This window comes from Orussus abietinus, unplaced genomic scaffold (genome assembly GCF_000612105.2).
Source record: "Orussus abietinus isolate OABI.00-Male unplaced genomic scaffold, Oabi_2.0 scaffold15, whole genome shotgun sequence".
Lineage (NCBI taxonomy): Eukaryota > Metazoa > Arthropoda > Insecta > Hymenoptera > Orussidae > Orussus > Orussus abietinus.
The window spans coordinates 575497-599338 of NW_019396010.1; the positions used below are offsets into that span (position 1 = coordinate 575497).

Genomic DNA, 23842 nt, shown 5'->3' on the forward strand with positions numbered 1-23842 from the left:
ATTTTTAACGCCACCGTACGATATATTTTATTAACCTAGTCATTACGTAGGACGACCAAATAACGTCAACCTTACGATGAGAAAAAGAGAAATATTAAATTACTATGAGGAAGGCGCAGGGGGAGAGAGGGAGGAGGTTCAAACGTCCGAATTCTCGATTTTGGCAGCTCGTTATGTTATATGCCAACGTAATTAATGTAGCAGGATTGTCGCGCTAAGCGCGACTTCTCCGCGACAGCCATGTTCCAGGCCGAATCGAATGATATTGATGAACACGAGATCGCGTTACTATTTTACCTACCTAGATCAGTGTGTAGTGCGGTATTGTGCAAAATGCTTCGAAATAAAAAATCTATTTAAATATATTTCAAGGACCTAAGTGGTAAACTCGATATATTTTGTAATGTCGGTATTTTTTGTTGAGGAATTATGAGTAGGTTCGGGCGTGATGCGACTGGTCCAAGATTCAAATTTCGCGGTATGGTTTCCCAGGTGTACTCGCGCGGTGGCGACGGTGGTGACATCGGTATGTTTGGGGCGCAACTACTTCCCTCGCCAAGCGACGCGCGCATGCGTCGCTCAGAACTTCAGTGACGCTGTGTCCTGTTGGGTACCGCGACACTCCGCGGTCCTCGTTGAATTAATTTCAAGTATATTTAGTGAATCAAAGGGAATCCACCGGAATGTCCTCCGCCCCGCACGGAAAGAAGCGCGTCTGTTACTACTACGACAGTAAGTTAGAAAGTATCCTGAATTTCATAAAATCGGACGTTCCGTGGAAACCCGTGCCTTGACGGGGGTTTGTCAAAATGTGTTTGTCCCTCCACGCTCGGATCACATACACGGTATTTTCTCCAGCGTACGGTTGATTTCTCGGTGATTTTTGTACGATTCGACTTGTGTTTCGTGGATATCGATAAGACCCGGTTTTCTGCGAGAAAAGATCGAATTTCGATCGCACTCTGTGGGCGCCAGTACGATTTTTCTAGCGTTAAGCCGAGAGATTCTCGAGTGAAGGCTCGCGTGCCTGTAGTTTACGAATGCCTCGTAGCGTCAGCCATGCCTACGGGCGCACGATGTTCACTTGAGAATCTCTACTGACACACGAGATTTCCCGCTATTTTTGCGACTTGCGTCTATGAATTTCTGCATTCGAGCTCGGTTAATTATTTCTTTCATTCCGAAATTGATCGCTTGATACTGAAAATATTTCAGAATCGATTTATACTTATTTTCTCGACTACGGTCGGACTCCGAATTGAAGCGTAACTCCGTTTTGGCGCCACTTTGACAGTATTTTCTGAATTGGATTACCTGATTTAGACATTTTTAATTTTTATTTCCGCCGAGAATATTCCTTTTAGAAGATAAACGGGTTGAAAAAAAATTATAGCTTTGCGGTGAGATCGATGGAAGCATATAAGGTGCATAGGTTTTGGTATTAGCTATAAAAATCATTAATTTATGTAGGCTTACCTCATTAAATACTTTTATCAAAATCTTTATAATCATAGGTGACATTGGGAATTATTATTATGGGCAAGGACATCCCATGAAACCGCATCGCATAAGGATGACTCATAATCTACTTCTTAATTATGGACTTTATAGAAAGATGGAAATTTACGTAAGAATATTGTATTATGCGTCATCATATTTTAATGAAGTCTTTGACGGTTTGACCAATGTCATGGGGGTTACAAAAAACTGTTCTTTACAGCGTCCACACAAAGCCACTGCCGACGAGATGACTAAGTTTCACAGTGATGAATATATTAGATTCTTAAGATCCATTAGGCCAGATAATATGTCGGAGTACAACAAACAAATGCAAAGATGTAAGGAATTTTTATATTAAAATTAAGTATATCTGTTGCTTTTCATTTAAAAAAATAATGTGGAGGTTGCATATATTTTTTGCTCTGATTAACAGTTAACGTGGGTGAAGACTGCCCTGTCTTTGATGGCCTGTACGAATTTTGCCAGTTGTCAGCTGGTGGCTCCGTAGCAGCAGCTGTTAAATTAAACAAGCAGGCATCCGAAATTTGTATAAATTGGGGTGGCGGTCTGCATCATGCAAAAAAGAGCGAAGCATCTGGCTTTTGCTACGTGAATGACATTGTATTGGGAATTCTTGAGCTGTTAAAGTACCACCAAAGAGTCTTGTACATTGACATTGACGTTCATCATGGTGATGGTGTAGAAGAAGCATTTTATACAACGGATAGAGTAATGACGGTGTCTTTTCATAAGTATGGGGAATATTTCCCTGGTACTGGTGACTTAAGAGACATCGGTGCTGGAAAGGTAATCAGAACATCAACATCTGACTCGTAAATCATGTCTGCCATTATACCAGTTAATTTCACAAAATCAAACAATTCCAATATAGGGAAAATACTATGCTGTCAATATACCTCTTCGAGATGGAATGGACGATGAAAGTTACGAGTCAATTTTTGTTCCAATCATTTCAAAAGTAATGGAAACGTTCCAACCATCAGCTGTGGTTTTACAGTGTGGGGCGGATTCATTAACAGGTAAATCAGTATGACCATGTTATGGCAAAATTGCACATTTAAAATGTATGATTTTTGGGCAAAATTTAACTAACATTTTTACACGATTCAGGAGATCGATTAGGCTGCTTCAACCTTACAGTAAGAGGTCATGGAAAGTGCGTGGAATTTGTGAAAAAGTACAATCTACCGTTTCTAATGGTTGGCGGAGGGGGCTACACAATCAGAAATGTGTCGAGATGTTGGACGTATGAAACATCGGTAGCACTGGGCTCCGAAATTGCTAACGAACTCCCCTACAACGATTACTTTGAATACTTTGGACCAGACTTCAAGCTCCATATCAGTCCATCGAACATGGCTAATCAGAACACCCCTGAATACCTCGAAAAAATTAAGTGAGTATTAATTTTGCCGTAGCTTAGGTATAAACATGACCGATTGACTTGTACATTAAAAATATTTTGTCGATCCCCGAAGGACAAGACTCTTTGAGAATCTGAGGATGCTACCGCATGCCCCCGGAGTCCAAGTCCAGGCTATCCCTGAGGATGGTGCGATAATAGAAGACTCGGAGGCTGAAGAAAAGGTTAACCCCGATGAGAGACTGCCGCAGAGAGATTTAGACAAGAGAATACAGCACGAGAACGAGTACAGCGACAGCGAAGACGAAGGAGACGGTGGTCGACGCGACAACAGGTCCTTCAAGGTAAGCTTCCTTTACGAATCGAATTCCTTCCCAACCGATTCTACTAGTGATCGACAACGATTCTAACTGCTCGTCTCATAATTGCTTTCAGGGGTCCAGAAAGAGGCCTAGGTTAGAAAAGGGCCAAGAAGGAGTCGAGAGCGACATAAAGGAGGACGATATCAAGTCCGAAGTAAAAGGTAAGTCGCCGGATGGCTGATCTATAATGGATATCAACTTAATTCTCAATGACGCAAGGCAATATCTCATTAACGCATTAATTTCTGGCAGACAATGAGAAAGATGATAAGACCAACGCGTCGAGCGACGAGGCGAAGAAAGACGGGGGCGCGAATCCTTGATAAATGGCGCTCTCGCGACTCTTATGCAATTAAGAGATCCCTTTATTTAATTGAAATCTAGATAAGCATCGGTAAATTAAGCGAGGAGGGAGATCCCTGGCCGGCGGAATCGGCCGCGGCGCTTCGACGAGGCCAGGCTCTTCTGCACTTCTGGACTCGCCTCGAATCGCGTTTTTCTCTTGGCTGTCATGCGAGACACCGCCGGGTGTCCCGTGAAAAGTCCACTATAAAGTTCATCCCGAAGCTCCCCCCTGGGAGGTCAGCTTTTTTCTTCTTCGAACGTCGAAGCGCAGGATCCGCCTATCGAGGAGGTTTAGCTTAAGGTCGATCAACCTTGGTCCGTAGCTCTCGCGAGAGACATCCAAGCATCCACCGATTGATTCCGAATATACCCTATACATAATTCATTATTGACTCGCTCCTTGGATCTTCGACTCGACAGTTGTTGGCGGCTCCAGCTGGTCCTCGGCTCGAGAGGACGTTGACTATTCGCGAGTGGACCAGGCCGAATGCGCGACTTCCATCCTCGCGAGGACTCGTTTCGCCGCGATAGGTCTTCTTTTGCTTCCTACGTCTGTACATAATAATCACGAATGCCAATCTCGAGTGAACTCCCGTGCGCAATAACGTATATGTTCGTTCTGACGTGTAAAGTATTTTATTTTTTATGAAATAACTGGAGAGAGAAAAATATTGAAAATCACCGAGGAGAAAAGTGCGAATGACGTGGAATATCGAGGAATATATATATATTCGTTTACGAGTACTAGGTATAGACTATCTCGAGTAATAAGTTGAGCGGTTAATAATTGTAAAGTGGATTAGGAGAGAGGGAATTAAGTTCTCTCCGCGAATTCTTCGTTCGTCTCGTATTTGTGTATGTTCGAAGTCTCGAGATTAGGGGCAAGCTCTGGTTTCCCGGAGGGAAATTATTCGGTTATCGATGGATTGTACGACTTCCGGAATTAATCAGAGCGATTCTTCAAGATCTTTGCACTCTCGACGACTTGATCCTCTCACTGGCGAGCGCGTATAGTAGGATATTTTTCTGCAACTACCCTTTACGTTAGTGAAAAAAATTATAGTGGTGTCATTTCGATGGGGTGACTCTCACTCCCTGCTGAACTAAATCTTTCGAAGGAAGGTTTCGACTTACTCAGCGTCATTAATCGTTCGTCGATGTCGTCCCGCGTATACATGTGTCCGTTTGGAGATAGAATCGAGCACAACGTATTTATGTCAGAACACGAGATACACGAATGTTTTTAAATATTTATAATAAAATGATCCAGAAATCTATTGTTGGTTCGAGTAACTTTTTCATGCCAGTCTTCGCTTAGGTCATTCGATGTTTAATTCAGACTTCTACGAAGAGACGAAGTTAATTAATCATGTGGATAAGCAACGAGAGTTTCAGGAATTATTAGAGGTACGGATATTTAACAGTCGCAAGATTTATGCACTTGGTACATGAATGTACAAATATTTGAACAATAACTTATTAGGGAAATTAGTACAGTGTCTGTATTTTATCAAGAGTTATGTACATGTTATGATTACAACCAGTTCTTAATTGTAACGCGGTAATAATTATACCCGAACGCCTAAGCATTGTACCAATCGAGAAACAATAAGGAAAATGACATAACCAGTAGGAAAAATAGTATCGATACCCTAAGTCCTGCGTTCCTTTGAATAGCTTGGCGAATCTGCTCGTTGGCTTCTTTTACATTTTCTGTAGAACCAACAACGGTTGTCATCAGTCGATCGAGATCTTTATCTTGGTCTAAAACCTTTTCGGTGAAGATTTCCTGTAGTTCTGCGATATGCACCACTTTACTCTCGATCTGTTTAATCTCTTCCGTCAAGGTATTTAATTCATTAAATAGCTGCTGATTTTCGGATTCGAACATTTGAATATCTTCGGGGGACAGTTCTTCTTCATAGGTAAGAGTATTGACATCGCCATTAATCTCTAGAATTTTCATAGGGCTCGATTCAGCTGATCCATCTGTATTATTTTTCTCTGTACTTAAATTATCTGTTGATTCCTGTTTTCTAGATGAACGATCTATGTTCAGAGAAGGTTTGATATCTGGCTCTATCTTTACCAATTTTCGCATCTCAACGGTCCTCTTGACTCGGATTGCCTTTTGCTCGGAATAAATCTTGCAAACATTTTTCAAGTATTCTTCAATAAGCAGTAACATTATCTCTCGGTGTTCTAGATTCTGTTGTGAGACTTCTTCTTTCATAACTTCTCTTTTTAATTCTTTAATAAGCTGTGAACAAGTACTCATTATTTTTTGCGCTCCGATATCAATTTCATCTCTGTCGACATCCGTCATTTGTGGGAGACTGGAAAGGTGACCAGAGAAATTCAAGTAGGCACTGCGATTATTTAACAAAAATTCACGTAATTTAGTAACTTGAGTTACCACATCACTTGCTTTAGTGAAAAATGCACTGCGTGCTTTAAGTATTCTTGATTGTGCTATACTTTCATTTGGAAAATCCAGTGCCTTATTGCGTAAACGTACCGTCTTTACGCAAGCCTTGAATAAATTACTGATATCCATTTCAGTTTTTTTATAATTTTCAAATTTTCTAGATTAGTAGATTTTAAACATCAGATTCTTTGCAAGTTGCTATTATTAATGGTGTGTCTGAAAAAACAGTGGATAATTGCAACAAATACTTGTGCTATAAAAGTAAAAGAAAATTCAGTTGAAACCAATTTGAGAAAGTAACATTTCAAATTAACGTTACATCTTGTCGAATATTAAATTATTCAGTAATATATTTTGACTTACCACGAGTATAACAATAAAATCAATTTATCTTATAATTAGCAGTAACGGATGCTGATGGAAGACAAAAATACTTTTCTTTTATGCTTCCTAAAATTATCTAAACGTATTGTCAACATCGCAAAGTAACCTCCAATTGGCGTAGTGGAATGCTAAGAAACGAATTACAGTGACGACGTATCATTTTAATGTCAATCATTTACGTAACTTGGAAATCATTCATTTCTACTGTTAACGGTACGAAATGTAACACCTGTTATAAAATATTTTCGACCATCAGTGCCCAGTATGTAAAATTGACAAGCATAGATAACAATTTAGAGAGACCTGGTGAATCTATTTTACCAGATTCTATAGCGCCATTTTGTGGAACTCTAGTGAAGCTCATACTTTCCTGACAATGTAACAATTTATTCACCTGTATCGAAAGTGACCAATGAAGTAGCTATTTTATATCCATCAATGACGTGAATAATCGCACGTCATTGGTCGATTCTGACTGAGAGCAACGGCAACGACCAATCGCTGAGCTCCATTAACCTCTCCTCAAACCTATCGAGTTTGTTCTACCATGCCGGGTAAAATCGGAATAACCTAAAATAACCTATTTCCTGGGTTATGATTAGTCTTTATTCGTTGTCGGTACTGTTATAAGCAGAATTTAGGAATTAATAGGCCTTTGTTCCTGGAATAAAACGGGGTGAAATTAGGAAATCGTGGGCGCGGTTTGTTCGACGCGACTTTGGACACTCCCAATACCTATATTTAATACCGTATACGAATATACGACCTCAAGCGGATTTAGTAAATGTGTCAGTGTAGAAGTGCACATTGGCAAGATGGCACGTCAGCAGCAGGGCGACGTCGATGAACTATTTGATGTAAAAAATCACTTTTACATTGGGAATTATCAACAATGTATCAACGAAGCGCAGAAAGTCAAGGTACGTATTCGTGGATCCATATAACACTAAGCCGCGTCGTGAGCTTTAACATTATTACCGAAATTCTCCCTTAATGACACATCAATGCTGCAGATCTCTGCAGAGCCTGCAGTCAGTTTTTCCAATTTGCTTAAAACATTGTCAAATTGTTTCTTTGATTTCGCTCCGTTTGATTACTCAGTTTCTTAAGTTTTCCAGTTGTTTAGTATCGGTTTCTGATCATTTTATTTTAACATTGTCCAGCCCTCATCCCCCGAAGTGGCTATGGAGCGAGACGTCTTCTTATACCGTGCCTACATAGCCCAACGTAAATTCCGCGTGGTTTTGGACGAGATCAACAATTCTTCTCCTCCGGACTTGCAACCACTTAAGATGTTGGCTGAATATTTTGCCAATCCAAATCGTCGAGAGACTATACTAGCAGAACTCGATCGAGCAGCGAATTGCACAAATGCAGAGAATCACAATTTCATGATAGTCGCCGCCACCATTTACTATCACGAAAGGAATCTGGAATCTGCTCTTAGAATACTGCATGATGCCGATCACTTGGAGTGCTTGGCTTTGACTCTGCAGATTTATTTGAAAATGGATCGATTGGATTTGGCTCGCAAGGAATTAAAAACGATGCAGGAGAAAGATGACGACGCGACGCTAACTCAGCTGGCTCAAGCTTGGATTAACATAAGTAGCGGGGGTAACAAACTACAAGAAGCTTATTACATATTCCAGGTAATTATTTTGAAGTTATTCGTTCCAAAGGATAATTTATCGTTTCATATCTTAAGAGTATCTTGAAAAGTGGGCAAAACAATTTAATTTACTTTTAGGAAATGATCGATAAACATTCAAGCACGACTATGCTTTTAAATGGTCAAGCTACTTGCTTTATTGGACAAGCAAAGTACGAAGAAGCTGAGACAGCTTTGCAAGAATCTCTTGACAAGGATAGCAATAATCCTGATACATTGATCAACATGATCGTGTTATCGCACCACATGGGGAAACCACCCGAGGTGTCTAACCGATATCTGAGCCAATTAAAGGATTCCCATCTTGAACATCCTTTTGTAAAAGAGTATTTACAAAAAGAAATTGAATTCCAAAGGCTAAGGAAACAGTATTCACCCTCGGCATGAGAGCTTTGTACTCGCCTTTGGCACTCCTTTGATTAGATCGAACTTCGACAACATGATATGGGGAGGAAGAGCATAAGCACAGAGTAATAAACCTCAAAGGATATCGACAAGATAGGTTTTCTTATGTGCTTTATGTTGTAATACAAAATTCGTGGATTTGTATAACATGCAAACATTTTCTTGTGATATGATCACATCTGAACTAGATGTGGAGAAGTCATACGTTTTTACCATATGTTTATCACAATTGATTATGTATACGCAGCAGGTACATACTAATAAATTCTCAAGTTGTATACATATGTTTTGAAGGAACCAGCAAGAACAAGTCACTTCCACATGTTGTCAATTTCAATGTCTGTCCAAGAGATGAAATTTCAGAGATCGAATTGATCTCCAGATGATCAAAATTGATCAATGGATTAAATAATGATATTGCTGCCATTTTATAATCGAATATTATTATTCAATTCTAATGCATGAATCATCTTTCTTACCAAATTTTACAAGTATTTAGAGTATTATACCATGTGCAACAGTTTGTAGTGACTTAAGTCACTTGTTTGCACCTTTAAAAATAATACCGGAAGGTCATGTTATTCTAAAGGTATTGCTTGAGTCGGTAGTCACGTTTGTGATAAATTACCACAAATTCTACACTTTTATACTCCTTTAATATCGATCATGTACTCCATCTAAGAGACATAGTTTATAAATTCAAAAGAATAGGTATATGATATGAAAACCTTTAGAGTAGTCACAGGTAATGAGTGACATAGTACAGGTTTAGGCTTTATTGCACAGTGCGCATTTAAGCATTAAAATTGCATTTCCTGTGCACAATTTACTATATACAAAGAATATATATTATAACACCAGCAAATTTTAAAGTACGAATCAAAATTCAATATACCCATAACATTTTATGATTGCTGGATTTTGTTAAGATTTTTAGGAGTCATGCATATTAAAATTGCATTCATATATCTATGCATAATGTAACATTGCTTCACCGAGACAATACGACATAATAGAAGAATATACAAGTCATAGAAGTCAAAAACTATTGCGTCTTCATCTATGTACCTGTCGATGCCCTGTCACAAGTAGTGAATAGATACTTTTTATTTTGATTCATTTAATTGATATGAAGTCACTGTTAAAATTTTGTTGATACAAAGAGTTTGTTTCCATTCTATGACTTTTTAATCTCTAAATCATATACATTATTATTTTTATTATTATAAGATAATTTTATGGCAATTGAATTTAACAACTCGTTTGTATGAAGTATCTATTGGTTGGGTTTAGTGTAACCTATAAATATTCTGGCTGTCTATTTTTGTTATTCGTCGGTGTAAGTGGTCTAATTAGCTTTTTAAAGTATCGATCTTTTAAGTCTTATATGTCATAATTATCAAGACTAAATAATGGTCAAAAGTAATTGAACAGTTTGGTTAATCGGCTTGCAGGAAATTGGTTTCACCTAACCTAACTTATCGATGCTGCTGCGGAGTTGTTGCGGTTATTGCGTACGATTGAATTTACAGAGATTTAATTCCAGGTACTACTGTTCGTAAATTGCATATTGCATTCAATAGTCAGTAACTCTCGCACTTGTTTTAACATCTGTCATTTGAACGTGAGTTCCATCCTTTTAGTTATCTAAATTTTTAATATAAAATATTCACGACGTGATATAAAATTTTGGTTAAATTCAATCGGTAATAGAAAGTTAAAAATGTCGATTCAAGTATTGTAAGTCATGCTGACAAGTGCAAAAGATTATGTTACGGTCTGCTAGCATAGACTAATAAGCTGAGAAGTCATAGGTAACCTCATGTGTCTTCTACCCCTTGTCATCAACTTCTCTATTTTTCCTTAACTCTGGTTTGATTAAAATTCTCTTTTCACTTAATTATTTATTCACAGGATTAAACGCAAGTTCTCTCAAAATACCGTAGACATGTCTTCCATGTCGGTTGACGATCGTATGTTAAAAGGCATCCGCAAAATTGTTCCAAATTTAAGTACCACAAAATACAAGGGTCAAGATGGAAGAATAGGGATTTTTGGTGGTAGCACCGAATACACCGGTGCACCATACTTTGTGGCGATGAGTGCCTTAAGAACCGGAGCAGACTTAGCACATATATTTTGTACAAAGGATGCTGGTGGGCCGATTAAGTCATTTAGCCCAGAGCCTATCGTTCATCCGATCTTGGATCACCATGACGCAGTGAAGCTAATAAAACCTTGGCTAGATCGACTTCACGTCATCGTCATTGGTCCTGGACTAGGTCGGGAAGAAAAGATCTTCAAAACTATTTCTGAAATCATTTGTATTTGTCGAGAGATGAAAAAGCCATTAGTCATCGATGCGGACGGATTGTTTCTTGTCTGTCAAAAGCCAGAACTCGTCAAAGAATACCCAGGTTTAATTCTTACACCCAATGCCATCGAATTCAGTCGTCTAGCCAAAGCAATCTTGGAAAAATCCATTCAGCCCGCTCCTGTTGTCAAGGTGTCAGATGTTAAACATTTGGCCGATATTCTTGGCAAAAATATAGTTATTCTCCACAAAGGGGCAAAGGATGTCATCGTCGATGGCCATAAAGGCACGGAAACACTATCCTGTGCATTCTCAGGGTCAGGTCGACGTTGCGGTGGTCAGGGGGATCTTTTAGGAGGCACGCTCGCTGTGTTCTGGTGGTGGGCCCTTAGTGCCGGACCTAGTGAATGTGCTCTTTCGCCTCCAATGACAGCTTCCTATGCCGCGTCCAGGTTGACCCGAGAATGTAATGCAGCTGCTTTCAAAATAAAACAAAGAGGAATGCTTACTACTGACATGATCGAACAGATCCAACCAGTGTTCGCTAGACTCTTCGAGACTCAGTGTACCAAGTGAGATACGTTGACTGATATATATCGAAGTGATTTATATTTTATATTATATTCATCTTGTGATGAAGGGAGCGTTAATTTTAAAATGTTACATTTTATATCATTTAAGCTAACGCATTTCTGTACAGGAGATTTAATATTCAATTTTCTTAAAACTGAAACTAGATCAGCCTCGCAGCCACCTTCTAGAGCATCTTCCTTCAGTGCAAGAAGTCGAACTCGAAGCACCGATTCGTAAAATAATTCCCTGATCTTACGTGGCAAAATTTCTAAATCATTATCGAGGCTTTAATGGCTGGTGTTGTCGAACGATTACTGTTTATACAAGGATATCGATGGGATGGTAATTAAATAGGACCGATTAACAAAATCAAGGAAGTCAGTTTCAAAGTAGCAAAGTAGCAATTTTGTATACATATTCTTACATCATTGTACATTTATAATAAATAAGATCTCTCAGCGATTGCTCGATCGTTACGTCAAGGTTGAGTAGTAGGGGCTACGCACCATGTCAAGGTTTATTCAACTTCCTTGCTTAAATTTATACTTCGTCACTGACACATTAACATGTAAGGGAAATTTAAGCAAAGAATCCTAGAGAGTTATTTAGCGAACGAGTATTTACGTACAGAGGCCTTGCGCGACCGTCGATCAAGTACGAAGGAATCATGACATCGACATGAACGAAATAAATAATGAGCCTAAGTTAAGGTACTCGCGAGAAGAAAAATGAATTAAAGTACGGTGTAGAAAAAAAAAGTAGGAATTGAACTCGAAAATGTAAGAAAATGAATGCTTCATTTCGAGCATGGAAACTGTCGTCAATTAACTCTATCATAATTTTTGTACATTGGTCCTTCGTATCGAGCTTACGGATAGGCTGCAGGATTCACTAAAGAAAAGTCTACGGTACATCTAGATTTAAATAAAACTCCTACGTATAATAGTTGTCAACGTTTCGGTAATGAAATCACTATAACGAGTTGCGAATTACTCGATATTCTTATCGCATGGTACTTGGGACTAATATCGAATACTGGTTCTCTTCCTCTTTGCGTACTTCATACGATGGTACGCACTCTTCGATTCCAATATCATGAAACCGACGGCTAAGCATTTTTAAGTACAAACACTAATGTAACAGCGCAATAGATTACGAGTAGAACGTTAACACCGAGGAATGATTTCCTCTTATCAGGAGCGTCGGGGGCATATCTCTGGTCAAAGCCTCCAGCCAAGCCATGTAAAGGGGAGCGGAGACGGCACCTTTTCTCGGCATTGGCAGAGACCTGAAACCATTATTTATCCCCAGAATTAATCCGAAGACGTCAAATCATTTGTTGATCACCTAATTATACGTACATTACGACCAGGGTGGACTCGCTGGAATTTTCCAGGAGTAATTCCCGCAGCCTGAGCTGCCGATACGTCTTATCGCGCAGAGTCTGAAGCTCCGTATCTGCCACGAGACATCCTGAACATTGCCCAATTAACGTTAATAACTTTAATGCAATTTTATCAAGAGGGTAAGCTTACCCGAATATTCGGAACCGTCGGTTTTCTTGAACTTCGACACCAGGTCGTCGAAGAAGGCCCGAGTGTCCTCTCGAGGCTCTACGCTGATATCGTCGACCATTTTCAAGCTGGTGTACCTTATTCGGAATTTAGCCATTATCTCGGCCATTCTGTAAATTACACGATTTTAGACCAAAGTGTTTACGGTAATTAATATCTGACAATTATATTTAATTTCAGGGAGTTTTTGGTAAACCTCGTTTACTCACTCTTGTTCCTGAGCACCTATCCCTTGCTTGTGATTAGCCAGGGCGAAGATCCGCATCTTGCAGTGCTCCCAGTTGGCTCGAGTACTGATTATGTACGGCAGGAGAATCGTCAGACCTTAAAACATTAATTTCTGCCACTTTTACAAAATGAACCTCATGTCGGTACGTATTTAGAAGAGCCGGTAGAAATGCGCGAGGTGGTGCAGAATTAATTACACCCCTCCTTGCGAGTCGGAAAGACCTTCGGATGATATTTAAGAGGCTCAAGAAAGGAATATACAAATTGTCCCACCTCGTCCATTCCACCGTTTATTGCACATTTCACGAATTACCTCCGTCGTCGTAAAGCCACCAGACGTCGATTGTACCGTGCTTGTGTTTCTTTTGAAAGATGGTCGTGTACTCTGGGGTGCCGTTCACTCCATTATTTCTAAAATCATAAACTCCACCTCAACTCATTTTTGCATTAACACCCGAGATGTGCAGGGTAATCATTTTATCCCTTACAGTAACAACCTATCCGCGATCTGTTTCTTCTTATTCTTTACGTGGTCCTTCGCACTGCCATGATTCGGAGAGTCTCTGAACATGGTCGGTACATCGACAGCTGGTGCGTATTGCGTTCCTTAAATTAATAAATGAGGTTTTGCATCGTAAAGCCGAACTTTGTACATGGTGGAATATTTTTTCAGAGCGGGTATGGGGATTTACCGATGGCCGGGACACTTTGTACTCGCGGGATTCCACCTGACATCGACAAGTCACTGTCGGCGTGCATCAAAGTGTTTCCTGCCAAATCGTAGCTGCTCTGGGCAAGGGTGGAGTGTTCTTCGTCCGAAAGCCCATTGACCGCATTAGAGCAGTCCAGCCCTTCGGGAACTCGCAAAATCGCCATTGCCAATTTATGGTCGAAGGCGTTGCTGCAAATTGTTAGATTGTAAGCACTTTGTATTCTCTCTCTCGGGGGAAAAAAAAATAGAAATGACGGGGCGGTTGCTTACTGGAGAACGTTGAAGTACTCCTGCAAGTCTTTGTGGCTGCAGGTGGACCAGTGAGTCTTGTACCCCATGAGGACGACGTTCGGTGCCAATTTCCCAACCCCGGAAGCCTGCATCAAGGCGAAAGTTCCTCTTTCCAAGCTGACGTCCTCCACGATGTGATAAAAGGACTTCACGCGGTGCCTTTGAAGCCAGGAGTATCCCCTTCGCAGTCGGGCCGATCGTACTCTGTGAGACAAGTGAGCCTGAAAAGAGGGAATGTTAATTGGAACAATGTACAGGGCTAGTTTTTCTTCACCTTGCGTACCTAGGTACGACCTTAAGAATTTAATTTTAAGGACTTACCGGATAAACTTCCCCGGAAATTAATAGAGAATGATTTTTTGTTATCAGATTCGCCAGGTGAAGCAAGGCCGGCCTCGCACCTGGGGCTCCCGATAGGGCCAGGATCTGCGGAGCATAATTCTTCACGTGCTCGTCGATGGAATTCAATCTGAAATATCCAACATTTTGTTTTCTTATGAGGATGATATTAAAAAAAAAAAAAATGGGAGGGGTTCTTGGCGGCACCTGTAAACGATCGAGAGGGCCGTCTTATAAGTCTGGGCTTGGGTGCTGCTTCCCCAATTGACGTTAGGCTTGCGATAAACCACGATAAGGTAGAGAGCGAAGATGATGACGAAAGTAATCAGAGATGTCACCCAATCGATCAGGAACATTATTCCCACGCAGAGTATGAAGCCCACGAGGGAAAGCCAGGTATTATAGTACTGCGAAAAATACCTTCATTAGTCTTCTACTAATCGTTCTACTAATCCCTCGCAATTTTTTCATCGCTTATCGATATCGAGGATTTACCTTAAAAGTCGGTCGCCAGCCGAGAGGCCGGATTAACGCCGCGTGGAATGTGCAGAAGTTGATAAGAGCGTAAGAGGCGAGATAAAAATTGGAAATCAACGGTGCGACCGCGTTGAGATTCGCTGGGGATTAGAAAGTAAGATAAACTTATCGAATGTTATTATATTTTTCTCTATTTCAGATATCCTCGAGTACTCACCGATTAGAAGGAACAGAGCTGCGACGCCGAACGTTAGGACGTACCCGCGATAGGGTTCCCCGGATTTGCCATAACCCTTCGCGAAGTATATGAGTCCTGGATAAATTCGGTCCTGCCCAAGGGCCTGGATGAGACGAGGAACGGATAATAAATTCGTCAAAGCTGTCGAGAGAGTCGCTGCGAAACAGCCCGCGTAAATGAACGGCCCCCAGAAGGACATGAGCTGCATCACCTGGATGGGAAATAAATTACGGGGATTGTTATGTCGAAACGAGTGCGTAACTCTTCGTGTAAACTATCAAGGGTCGCACCGTGTAACTATTGTGCAATCCGTAGGTGCAATTTACGGTCGGTATGCAGTCGACAATTGTGCCGTTTGCGGTGACAATGCCACTTGCATCCCTCAGGGCAGCACCCCCCGCGAACAAGGCGAAGGTGACATAGCTTATCGTCGAGATCAATAATGCAAGAAGAGTCCCGATTGGAATGCTGCTGGCAGGGTCCTTTAAATCCCCGGAAATGTTCGCACCAGCCTGAATCCCCGTCACCGATGGGAAGAAAATCGCAAAGACCGAGAAGAAGGTCTGGTTGTTGTTCTCGGAGTACCGGTAGTCCGGGCCCCAGTTCTTCATGAAGACCTCGGCTGAAATTTAATCTCTCTCGTTTTTTCAACTCATTTATAGCAACGCAGATCGAAGGCGAGGGGAGTATTCTACTCACTGGAGAAGCCCACGAACCCCTGAGCAACGTGGTCGACGTTCTTGGGACCGATCATGGTACCAATCAGGAAGTCGAATATGGCCCCGACTATAACGGCGATGAGGAAGTTTTGGGCCTGCGTAGAGAAGAAATTTAGAAGTTATTTTAACCGAAGGCATTTCATTCACAAATGGAAGGAGATCCCGAAGAGGGTAACGCGGTTAAGGAGCTCACCTTGGACTCCCACTCCATCCCGATCGCGCAAATCAGGATCATCACCAGAATCGCGACGACCCCGACGATCCTGACATCATTGACCCCGTTGTCGATGATCTTCAGGCCGTTTTCCCTGAGCAGGTCGTTCAGGGAATCGCAGAAGCCGATGGTGTTCATAGAAGCCGCCACCGCGTTCGCGAATGCGAAAACGATGCCCACGGATGCGCCAAACTCCGGACCCAAGGACCGAGATATTATAAAGTATATCCCACCTGTTCGATAATAATTCCGTATCTCATTGATCTGGCAAATTAACGTACGGAGTAGAAAAAAAAAAAAATAACCGATGATAAGGAAGTGCAGAAAAATTGCAATGTTTCGTTAATTCCAGGTATCGATGGAGTATCGATAGCCTCGGTTATTCCATCGTTATTTCGGAGAATATCGAGGCCATTACTGGAAATGAGTTCCGCTCACCCCCTTTGACTTCTCCATTAGTGCTGATTGCACTGAGGCTGAGGGTCGTGATAACGCACACTATCGCCGATACCCCGAGGATGATGGCGCTCTGCAAGATCCCGGCTTGAGCGACGACCCAGGAGAGCCTTAGGAAGAGCATGACACCCCATATGTTCAAAAGACACGGGATCAGGACACCTTGGATCCATCCCAGCTTGATGCCACCGTGACTCGATTGGCCAGCTCCAATTAATCCTGCTTCGACATTGGTGTCCTAAAAAATGAAGAACCTCCTCGTGTAAGTATGTTTAATATACTACACTGGGTTAAAAAAGTGCGAAGAGACGAGGTCTTCTCTTGGCCAATCTGCTCTCTTTACGGCTCGGCAAACTTAATGAAGTTACCAAACTTCTACTAAACTCGCCCTTCTCGAGGATCTTGGGTAAATCTCTCGGTACCTTTCGGAGAACAAACTGAAATTAATATATTGTACCTAGAGTTTTTTTCGGACAATTTATTATCACTCGAGGAATTAATTAATGAGTACTTTTAGGTAAGACTAGTAATCGCGAAATTGCTCGAAAAGGCTGCTGCGGTTTAATTCAGTGCAATTCTAGGCCGATGTAATTACCCAATCGTGCGTCTGTAAACAGACTCGTAACGGGGGTTTAATTGATTTTTTTTTTAAACGCGCGCGATCAATCATACGAGTCCACGGAAGTTCTGGAGCATCTAGGAAGAAAAATGTCCGCTGATTAACTACCAGAGGACTGGCACTTTAATGAGGGTTGTCAGGGAGCACGTAATGATTTTCCGATGTTTATCATCGCGTACTCGTCTTACGTCTTTGAGTCGAATTAGTTCCGGGATTAGCCTCGGATCGTTGTTGAAGTTTTTCTAACTATTTTCTTAAACGTATCTTTAATTTACATTTAAATTTGGGGACACGATAAAGTGCAATAAAGTCTGTTAAAAAATTGCCACTCACCTTTGTTGGGTTTCCATCGTGGAGTTCACTCAGAGACGGTCTCTTTGCACGTTTGCTCAGTCTGGGGAAAATATCGAATTAAATTTAAATTCTTGATAATTGTTTAAGAAATATTTGGAGTATCATTAAACCTGTAGTGATCCAGTCTTGGGACCACGTCCCAAAGTCCATTGACATTTAACGTCATGGTGGATCTCTTGTTATTCTGCTGGACCGATCCATTCGTCTCCCCTTCGTTTTTGCTCTGAAATTTACCCTCCATCTCTGCGGGTCTTAAAAAACAATGAAAATTGTTAATTTAAAATTCTCTTCAAAGGCGTACGCACTTTTCCATATAATGGCTAGAGTATTAATTAACGCAGAAGCTTTTGTTAGTCGGTGTTAGTCTCGATGACTCAAAAATGGGAAAATAAGATCCTTCCCCGATGTCAATAAATTTTTTAAACATTCCTCATAAGTCGCGTTCATAACGCGTGGATGCTCCGGAATGATAGTGTAAAATTAACTCGTGTTGTTGTTTACGATGCACGAGGAAGTCATTAAAATTCAAAAACAAGTTTTTTTTTTCAAGAAAAAGCAACTCGCGATTAAATCGGGCCGTCGTCCTCTGTACTTGAATTTTACGTTTCCGGTTGCCATTGGGCTCCGATATTTCCGCGCCAAGGAAAATAAATCCTTAAATGCCTGTGACTTGAAATTCCTGCGCTATTTATAAGACCACCCTGTGGATCTTAAATCTTTCCGCGAAGAAACTAAGTGCCGCTCAATTTCCAGCATTAGCGTATCTCTTTTCCGTGAAAATTTATCTTCCCACCGACTATCGATTTTTCCATTCTCAGTAATTTTTGTTTTTTATTTTATTTTTTTTATCGCTCCGTTACCTCGCTCCTAATTTCTCAGGGAATCGAGTCTCTTATCGCGAGTCTTGAACTTTCGTGAAACCGCTTCGCACCGGTCATTACCGTTCATTATCAAAGTAAACATTTATTTAGCATCCGTTAGTCCCAATAGCAACAGCCACTTCGCACTTAGATTTTCCTTAAACGCGATGGAAAAATTTCCACCACGTATTCGTTATTCCATAATTATCCCTTTTTTTTTTCGACATCATTTTCCAGACTTTTCATAAACTCCTCTCGTTAGCTTTCCGAGGGTTACCTTTCACCGGATGTGCCCGGGTAACCCGGAAAGGAATTACCTAGAGAACTCGCGCTAATTTCCTATCGACGTAGACGAAATGAAAACCGGCGCCTCCACCGTGGTTTTCGACGAAATTCGGAAAATCGAGCCAAAGAGACTCGCGCACAGAAAAAGGCACTCAATGGAAGCCCACCACCTTGATAACGATCCCAGAACGATCTCGGTGCCGTCAATTACTTTTTCTTCAGGGCACTCCTCACGTAAAGGTCCAGCATCTTGGCGAAGTCCCGCGGCCGCATTAGGCCGAGCACCGGAAGTCCGATTTTTTATTCTTTTTTTCTCGCCCCGGAAGTCGCACCGAGGGAATTCCGAAATTTCCCAGCCCGGAGGGGGGATTTCGAAACGTCGAGTTTTGCGGGCGAAAGGCTCCTCCGAGGGGGAGGGGAAATTCCGAAATAAAAGGGGTTCACTGGCTCGGATTCACAGGAGATTTCCGGTATTGTAACGGGTAAGAGTCGCGAGTAGACGGACGATCGCGCTCTCGGAGCGACGATCCGGACGAGCGATCGGAGGCGATCTAAACGGAGTTAGCGAGCCAACCCGAACTCGCGAGTGTGCTCGAGGAACCCTCGAGCCGCGGCCAGGTGTGCCGCTAAAGAAGCATGCGTCGTCCACTCGTCTTTCCCGGCCCCACTTTCTGCCCAATCGGCACCGCAAGCTCTCGGCTCTCTTTCTCCACGAGGTGGATGGAAATGGAAGGCCGAGAGGAGTCCGGAACTTGAGAAAAAAAATCAAATCAAATGGAGAACGGAAAACCCTGAAAAAAAAGAAAAAATATACGGGAGTCGAGTTTATTAATGACAATCGCCTGCTTTTTACTCAGTGCGTAAATTCAGAGCCTCGGACCCGGGAGAAGTAAAGGGAAATTGTACGGGAAAAAATTCATTACCGGAGCAGCGTTTAAGTTTCTTCCGTAAGGGCTGGATTCCTTTGACCGGGCGACCCAATATGGTCTCTATGTACCGGCAGCCATGCGCGGTTCTACCTTTCGTATAGTTTCATGTAGATAGTACGTCCGCGTGGCATTTCGCGTCATTGTTGCAAAACGCGGCGCTAATTAGCGGCTGTTCAATAATGCCAAGTAAAATCCGCTTTTTTCCGGAAATACTCGAGGTGAGAAGAACTTGGAGGACGACCACCCATGTCCCAAAATGAATCTATCGCGAAAATTCGATTTTATCGGGTCCGACTCTCGCGATCACGAATCGCAAGTCGTCGGATATAAATCTAATCTGCGAGAAGTGGACGAATTAATTCCCAGCGTTCTGGGAGTACATTGTTGGGCCAGGGATAAATGATGAAATTATGAAAATCGATTTAATGAAAGTGGGACGAATAACTAAGTGGCTTATTGATTTTCAGGTAACTCGGAGGACGAAGCTACCAGGGTGATGTCACATTGCAGAAATTATCCGAGTTAATGGCACCGGTAAACCTTGGTAACACGAGGTGCACTAAACGGAACGGGGTATGTAATTAATTTCGTACTGCCCGACGAAACGTTGAATTACGCCGTCCCACGTGCGCAGTGTTAATATTAAAGGGACGATAAACGTCATCGAGTAACTCGCTGGAAAATTTGTTGATCGATGTATATTTAATGAGTTCATAGCTCGATTTTTTCCCCTGAACACTGTTCAGAGGAAAAAAAAAAGAACATTGTCGTCAACATTCGGGACTCCCACGTGTCGATTGACTCATGTCCTGGGAAAACGTCACGACGTAGAGTTACATAATGCCCCGCACCTTGGAAATGATCTAGATACAGGGCTACTCCGATTAATCAGCGGGTATTGATATCGCAATTTTTCTATTTTGTTTTTACAACCGCAGAAGATTTCTTCCTCTCGATAATCGCGCTTCCTCTAAACGAAAAAGATATCCGCCTAGGTTTGCCATCCACGGCGTACACACCCACAGGCAATTACGGAGATGCATTTCCCTAATTAATAAATTTCCCCATAATTACCAAAGTGCCCGGCCGCTTTTCCCCTGTCTCTCGTCCCTCTTCGATGAGTTCTGGCTTCGTTCAATTAAGCTTGACGGGCTTCGATACACTTTTTCCTATCCTGGCCGTGGGTGACAAAAGTATTTCAGAGATACTTGCACCGAAGTGCGCGAACGTCTAAACGAATCTGGTCCATGCACTCGAAAAGGCGATAAGAATCCTCTGTCTGGCGATAGGGCGATATTTGAAACTCTTAATTAATTCAATCGTTAATTGGAGACTCTCGACATCAGATCACGAGACGCTTCGTCGATGATAATTCCCAGTTTGACAATACACGTTTTTCATAGCGAAGGGAGACGGAAGTATTAAAAAAGAAATTAACTCTAATCACAATTGACGCGATAAGGACTCCCTCTTGGGAGATACAGTTTGGGACTCTTAATTAATCCAACCGATAATTAATAATTTTGAGATTTGACGTCCGGACGCGAAACGCTCGGTCGAAGGAAACTCCCGGAAAATCGGCTACTCGCCGATCGCGGGCTTGACAGTAAACTGTCAGCTCACTAAATCCGACGTTTATATCAGCTACCATCAAGTTATTTAACTAACGAGTTAGTTAACCCGGTGCGAACCTTTCGGAGTATCGTATATCGGCTCCGCTTATTACGGACGCGATTCGCCGAGAGGGTATCAAAAGCTCGGTTCCTTTCCTCGCGCTCTTTCTTCAAGACAAATCGCGTATGATTAACGCGAGTTAGAGGAACCCTCGTTAACATCTCTCGGTACGCGATCCTCGATTGTTTACCACTGTTTGTCTTTACTTCCACCATCCATTCATAAGCGCTCGATTAATGTCCATTTTTCCTATCCAGATCCTCGCGCGCTCAGTTTCCGGAAGCCGTCATCGAACTTAGGATTTGTCATACGCTGATATGGATTATGCCTCACCGAGCTAACCCTGGAAATCGGTGAATTCAATTGAAAGCCGAGTCTTAACCGGATCAAACCGAGCCGGCAATTTCACCCAAGTGGTAACTAGGTTTATTCCTTCTGCGCTCTTTTCCACGATGGCGAGGATGAATCCGCGGTGTTGACGCAAAAGTGCCGGGGCAATTTGCTGTTGCACTTAGGCATTCCATTTATAGTCTTTATTTAGGTTCCAGCGAGCGGAGACCTCGGTCTGGAAGGAGACCACCGAATCCTCCTCACCAGGCTACCCAGGGTACATCTTATCATCCCAGCCTGACAATACCAGTGATATCGAGTACCGAGCGAAAGAATCAAAAAATGTCTTGGACCAAAGTGTCTCATCGCACGACGGAGGACAAGAGGTCTGCAGATTTGGTAAATTATTTACCGGCTTATCAGCACCGATACGAGACTGCATGGAGACGTTAGAACGCGACAGAAGTATATTGTGAAATAACAGGTGGCTGGAATACATCATCGCCAGGTTCTCCATTATCGTTAACCTGATCGCCGGAGTTTTTTTAATGTACCGCAGATTTTCATAATTTTCCATTATATATAAAATTATATTATATAGTATTAATTTTCTAACGGAAGCGTTCTTAAGTTCCTTGGCCTGGGGAAGGAATTAGGAATCGATTCTTTGTCGAGCCTCATTTTGAGAGCACGTGTTAAGGTCGTTTTCGGGAACGGCTTCACGATATATCCCTGATACGCGATATCACCCACTTTGTTTAACCAATCTCGCGTTGCAATGGGTGTGTTGTATCATCGGAGAGAGACTTTCCATGTGATTGAACATTAACTCGTGTTTTCAGGGTTCGCGATGAGAGTACGTGCACCATCGGATGCAAGAGTTCGTCAGCGGAGTCGAAGACCGAGGCTACACGACATTCTGTGGATTTTATCAAGCGGATTAGTTGATCGTCCAGGCTCGATCGAGCTCCCCACCCATATGGAAGGATCGAAGATTCGTAGGTGCGCCGTTTTCCACCCAGGAAAATCGAGCCCAAGGAAAATACCGGCAATTAGCGATTATCCTCCGTCAGCGCGCGAAGACCTCGGGGAAGACATTGACGACGTGGCGGACCTGGAAGATTGCGAAATCAGCGACGAACCGGAAAAGGGCGAAATTAATTAGCCCGGCCTGATTTTTTGGTCGAGGTGCGATCGCAAGGACTCCTAATTGGAGCGGAATTGCAGGAGGCGTGGGTAGAGCTTTTAACTTCGTGTTTACTCTGGGCTGCGGTCTGCGCGTGGCTGGCCTGCTAGGAGAGCTCGATTTTATGCGTTTTCGAGAGGTATCTATATAAAGCATAACGAATTTACATCTCGAACGGTTTCGACGAAAGGCGGCCAGCGGGGATTCGCCGGTCACGGGGAAAAATGGCATCTGGTCGCGGCCTCATCCCAAGGACCTCGGCAAAAGCGCCGTTTCTTGGGAGTCCTTCCGGAGTTCTAGGAATTATTCCTGGAAATCCAGTACTCGTTTTCAAAGGCCTTGGAATAATTTAAAGTCCTCCGTAAGATTGCGTTATCGGGGATTATTTATTAAGAATTGGCGGGGACGCGTGAGAGGTGCGCGCGCAGCTCGTGATCGCTTCTTCCGAAATGCGGCTGGCAGCAGCTGCCGGCTTAATTCCCTCGGAGTGGAATGGTTTCTCGAAGGCTTGGGACTCGCGCGAGTTCCCTTCGGCTGTGCAAGCCGACCGACCCGGTCCTCTCGAGATCCAACAGCCAAGATCCAGTTCGATCCAGTGCGATCCGGCGAGTCCGGGGCCTCCTGGATCGCGGACGGCCGACGGAAGGATCCTCGAGTATCCTCGGGCATCCTCGGGAATCCTCGGCCCTCTTCGCTGCCCCTCGCGCAAAACCGGCCGAGAATTCCGGACATCGCCGGCTGCCGAGAAACGCCCTTCGACGTTGCGACATGCATCGAGATTAACGGATAAACCGATAAGCAATCCAAAAACTGATGTACTTGCGCTACTTATATAATAAACTGTAAAATAATGAGTGTAATAAAGCAAGTTATTCAATGATAACAATGAGTATGTTTAATTGGACGAGACTGTCTAGCGATCCCTCCATTCGCCTATTCCTGATCCTTGAAAATCACCCGTGCCACCTCCTTGGTTGTCCTATGATCCTG

At 42.5% G+C, this 23842-nt stretch overlaps 5 protein-coding genes and 1 long non-coding RNA gene across 10 annotated transcripts; 4 read left to right on the forward strand and 2 right to left on the reverse strand.

The window, feature by feature from the left end:
• Positions 1-595: 595 nt before the first annotated feature.
• LOC105696483 (histone deacetylase Rpd3) lies at positions 596-4868 on the forward strand. Its single transcript, XM_012418983.1, has 9 exons — positions 596-732; positions 1515-1627; positions 1721-1838; positions 1934-2307; positions 2393-2540; positions 2632-2917; positions 3000-3228; positions 3320-3407; positions 3499-4868. The coding sequence occupies exons 1-9, from the start codon at positions 684-686 to the stop codon at positions 3567-3569; spliced, it is 1476 nt and encodes a 491-aa protein (XP_012274406.1). The 5' UTR covers positions 596-683; the 3' UTR covers positions 3570-4868.
• Positions 4869-4998: 130 nt separating this feature from the next.
• Positions 4999-6709, reverse strand: LOC105696485 (syntaxin-18). The gene is made up of 2 exons (XM_012418985.1): positions 6383-6709; positions 4999-6235 (listed from the first exon to the last, which is right to left on the reverse strand). Exon 2 carries the CDS (start codon positions 6146-6148, stop codon positions 5174-5176), a length of 975 nt encoding a protein of 324 aa, XP_012274408.1. The 5' UTR covers positions 6149-6235; positions 6383-6709; the 3' UTR covers positions 4999-5173.
• A 233-nt stretch (positions 6710-6942) lies between these two features.
• LOC105696454 (coatomer subunit epsilon) lies at positions 6943-8758 on the forward strand. The gene is made up of 3 exons (XM_012418919.1): positions 6943-7323; positions 7567-8055; positions 8154-8758. The coding sequence occupies exons 1-3, from the start codon at positions 7219-7221 to the stop codon at positions 8460-8462; spliced, it is 903 nt and encodes a 300-aa protein (XP_012274342.1). The 5' UTR covers positions 6943-7218; the 3' UTR covers positions 8463-8758.
• An 824-nt stretch (positions 8759-9582) lies between these two features.
• On the forward strand, positions 9583-11829 carry LOC105696453 (ATP-dependent (S)-NAD(P)H-hydrate dehydratase). Of its 4 annotated transcripts, XM_012418916.2 has the most exons (4): positions 9583-9819; positions 9935-10026; positions 10395-11366; positions 11532-11634. In XM_012418916.2, the coding sequence occupies exons 2-4, from the start codon at positions 9965-9967 to the stop codon at positions 11602-11604; spliced, it is 1107 nt and encodes a 368-aa protein (XP_012274339.1). In that variant the 5' UTR covers positions 9583-9819; positions 9935-9964; the 3' UTR covers positions 11605-11634. The 4 variants fall into 4 exon arrangements, with proteins under 4 accessions (XP_012274339.1, XP_023290195.1, XP_012274340.1 ...); XM_023434427.1 differs by having other exon boundaries at positions 9586-10026; positions 11532-11829; XM_012418917.2 differs by lacking the exon at positions 9583-9819 and having other exon boundaries at positions 10015-10104.
• Positions 11750-19320, reverse strand: LOC105696451 (bumetanide-sensitive sodium-(potassium)-chloride cotransporter). 2 transcript variants are annotated; one of them, XM_012418911.1, is made up of 19 exons: positions 18945-19320; positions 17699-17839; positions 17568-17628; positions 16598-16853; positions 16139-16392; positions 15926-16040; positions 15517-15848; positions 15206-15437; positions 15007-15128; positions 14719-14918; positions 14494-14641; positions 14152-14393; positions 13862-14070; positions 13658-13775; positions 13483-13580; positions 13151-13265; positions 12903-13051; positions 12729-12840; positions 11750-12655 (listed from the first exon to the last, which is right to left on the reverse strand). In XM_012418911.1, exons 1-19 carry the CDS (start codon positions 19004-19006, stop codon positions 12520-12522), a joined length of 3102 nt encoding a protein of 1033 aa, XP_012274334.1. In that variant the 5' UTR covers positions 19007-19320; the 3' UTR covers positions 11750-12519. The 2 variants fall into 2 exon arrangements, with proteins under 2 accessions (XP_012274334.1, XP_012274338.1); XM_012418915.1 differs by lacking the exons at positions 11750-12655; positions 12729-12840 and having other exon boundaries at positions 12919-13051; positions 13151-13281.
• LOC105696455 lies at positions 16745-23735 on the forward strand. Its single transcript, XR_001103722.2, has 5 exons — positions 16745-16877; positions 20130-20235; positions 21594-21752; positions 21878-22065; positions 22509-23735. It is a non-coding gene; the product is annotated as an uncharacterized LOC105696455 (long non-coding RNA).
• Positions 23736-23842: the final 107 nt, after the last annotated feature.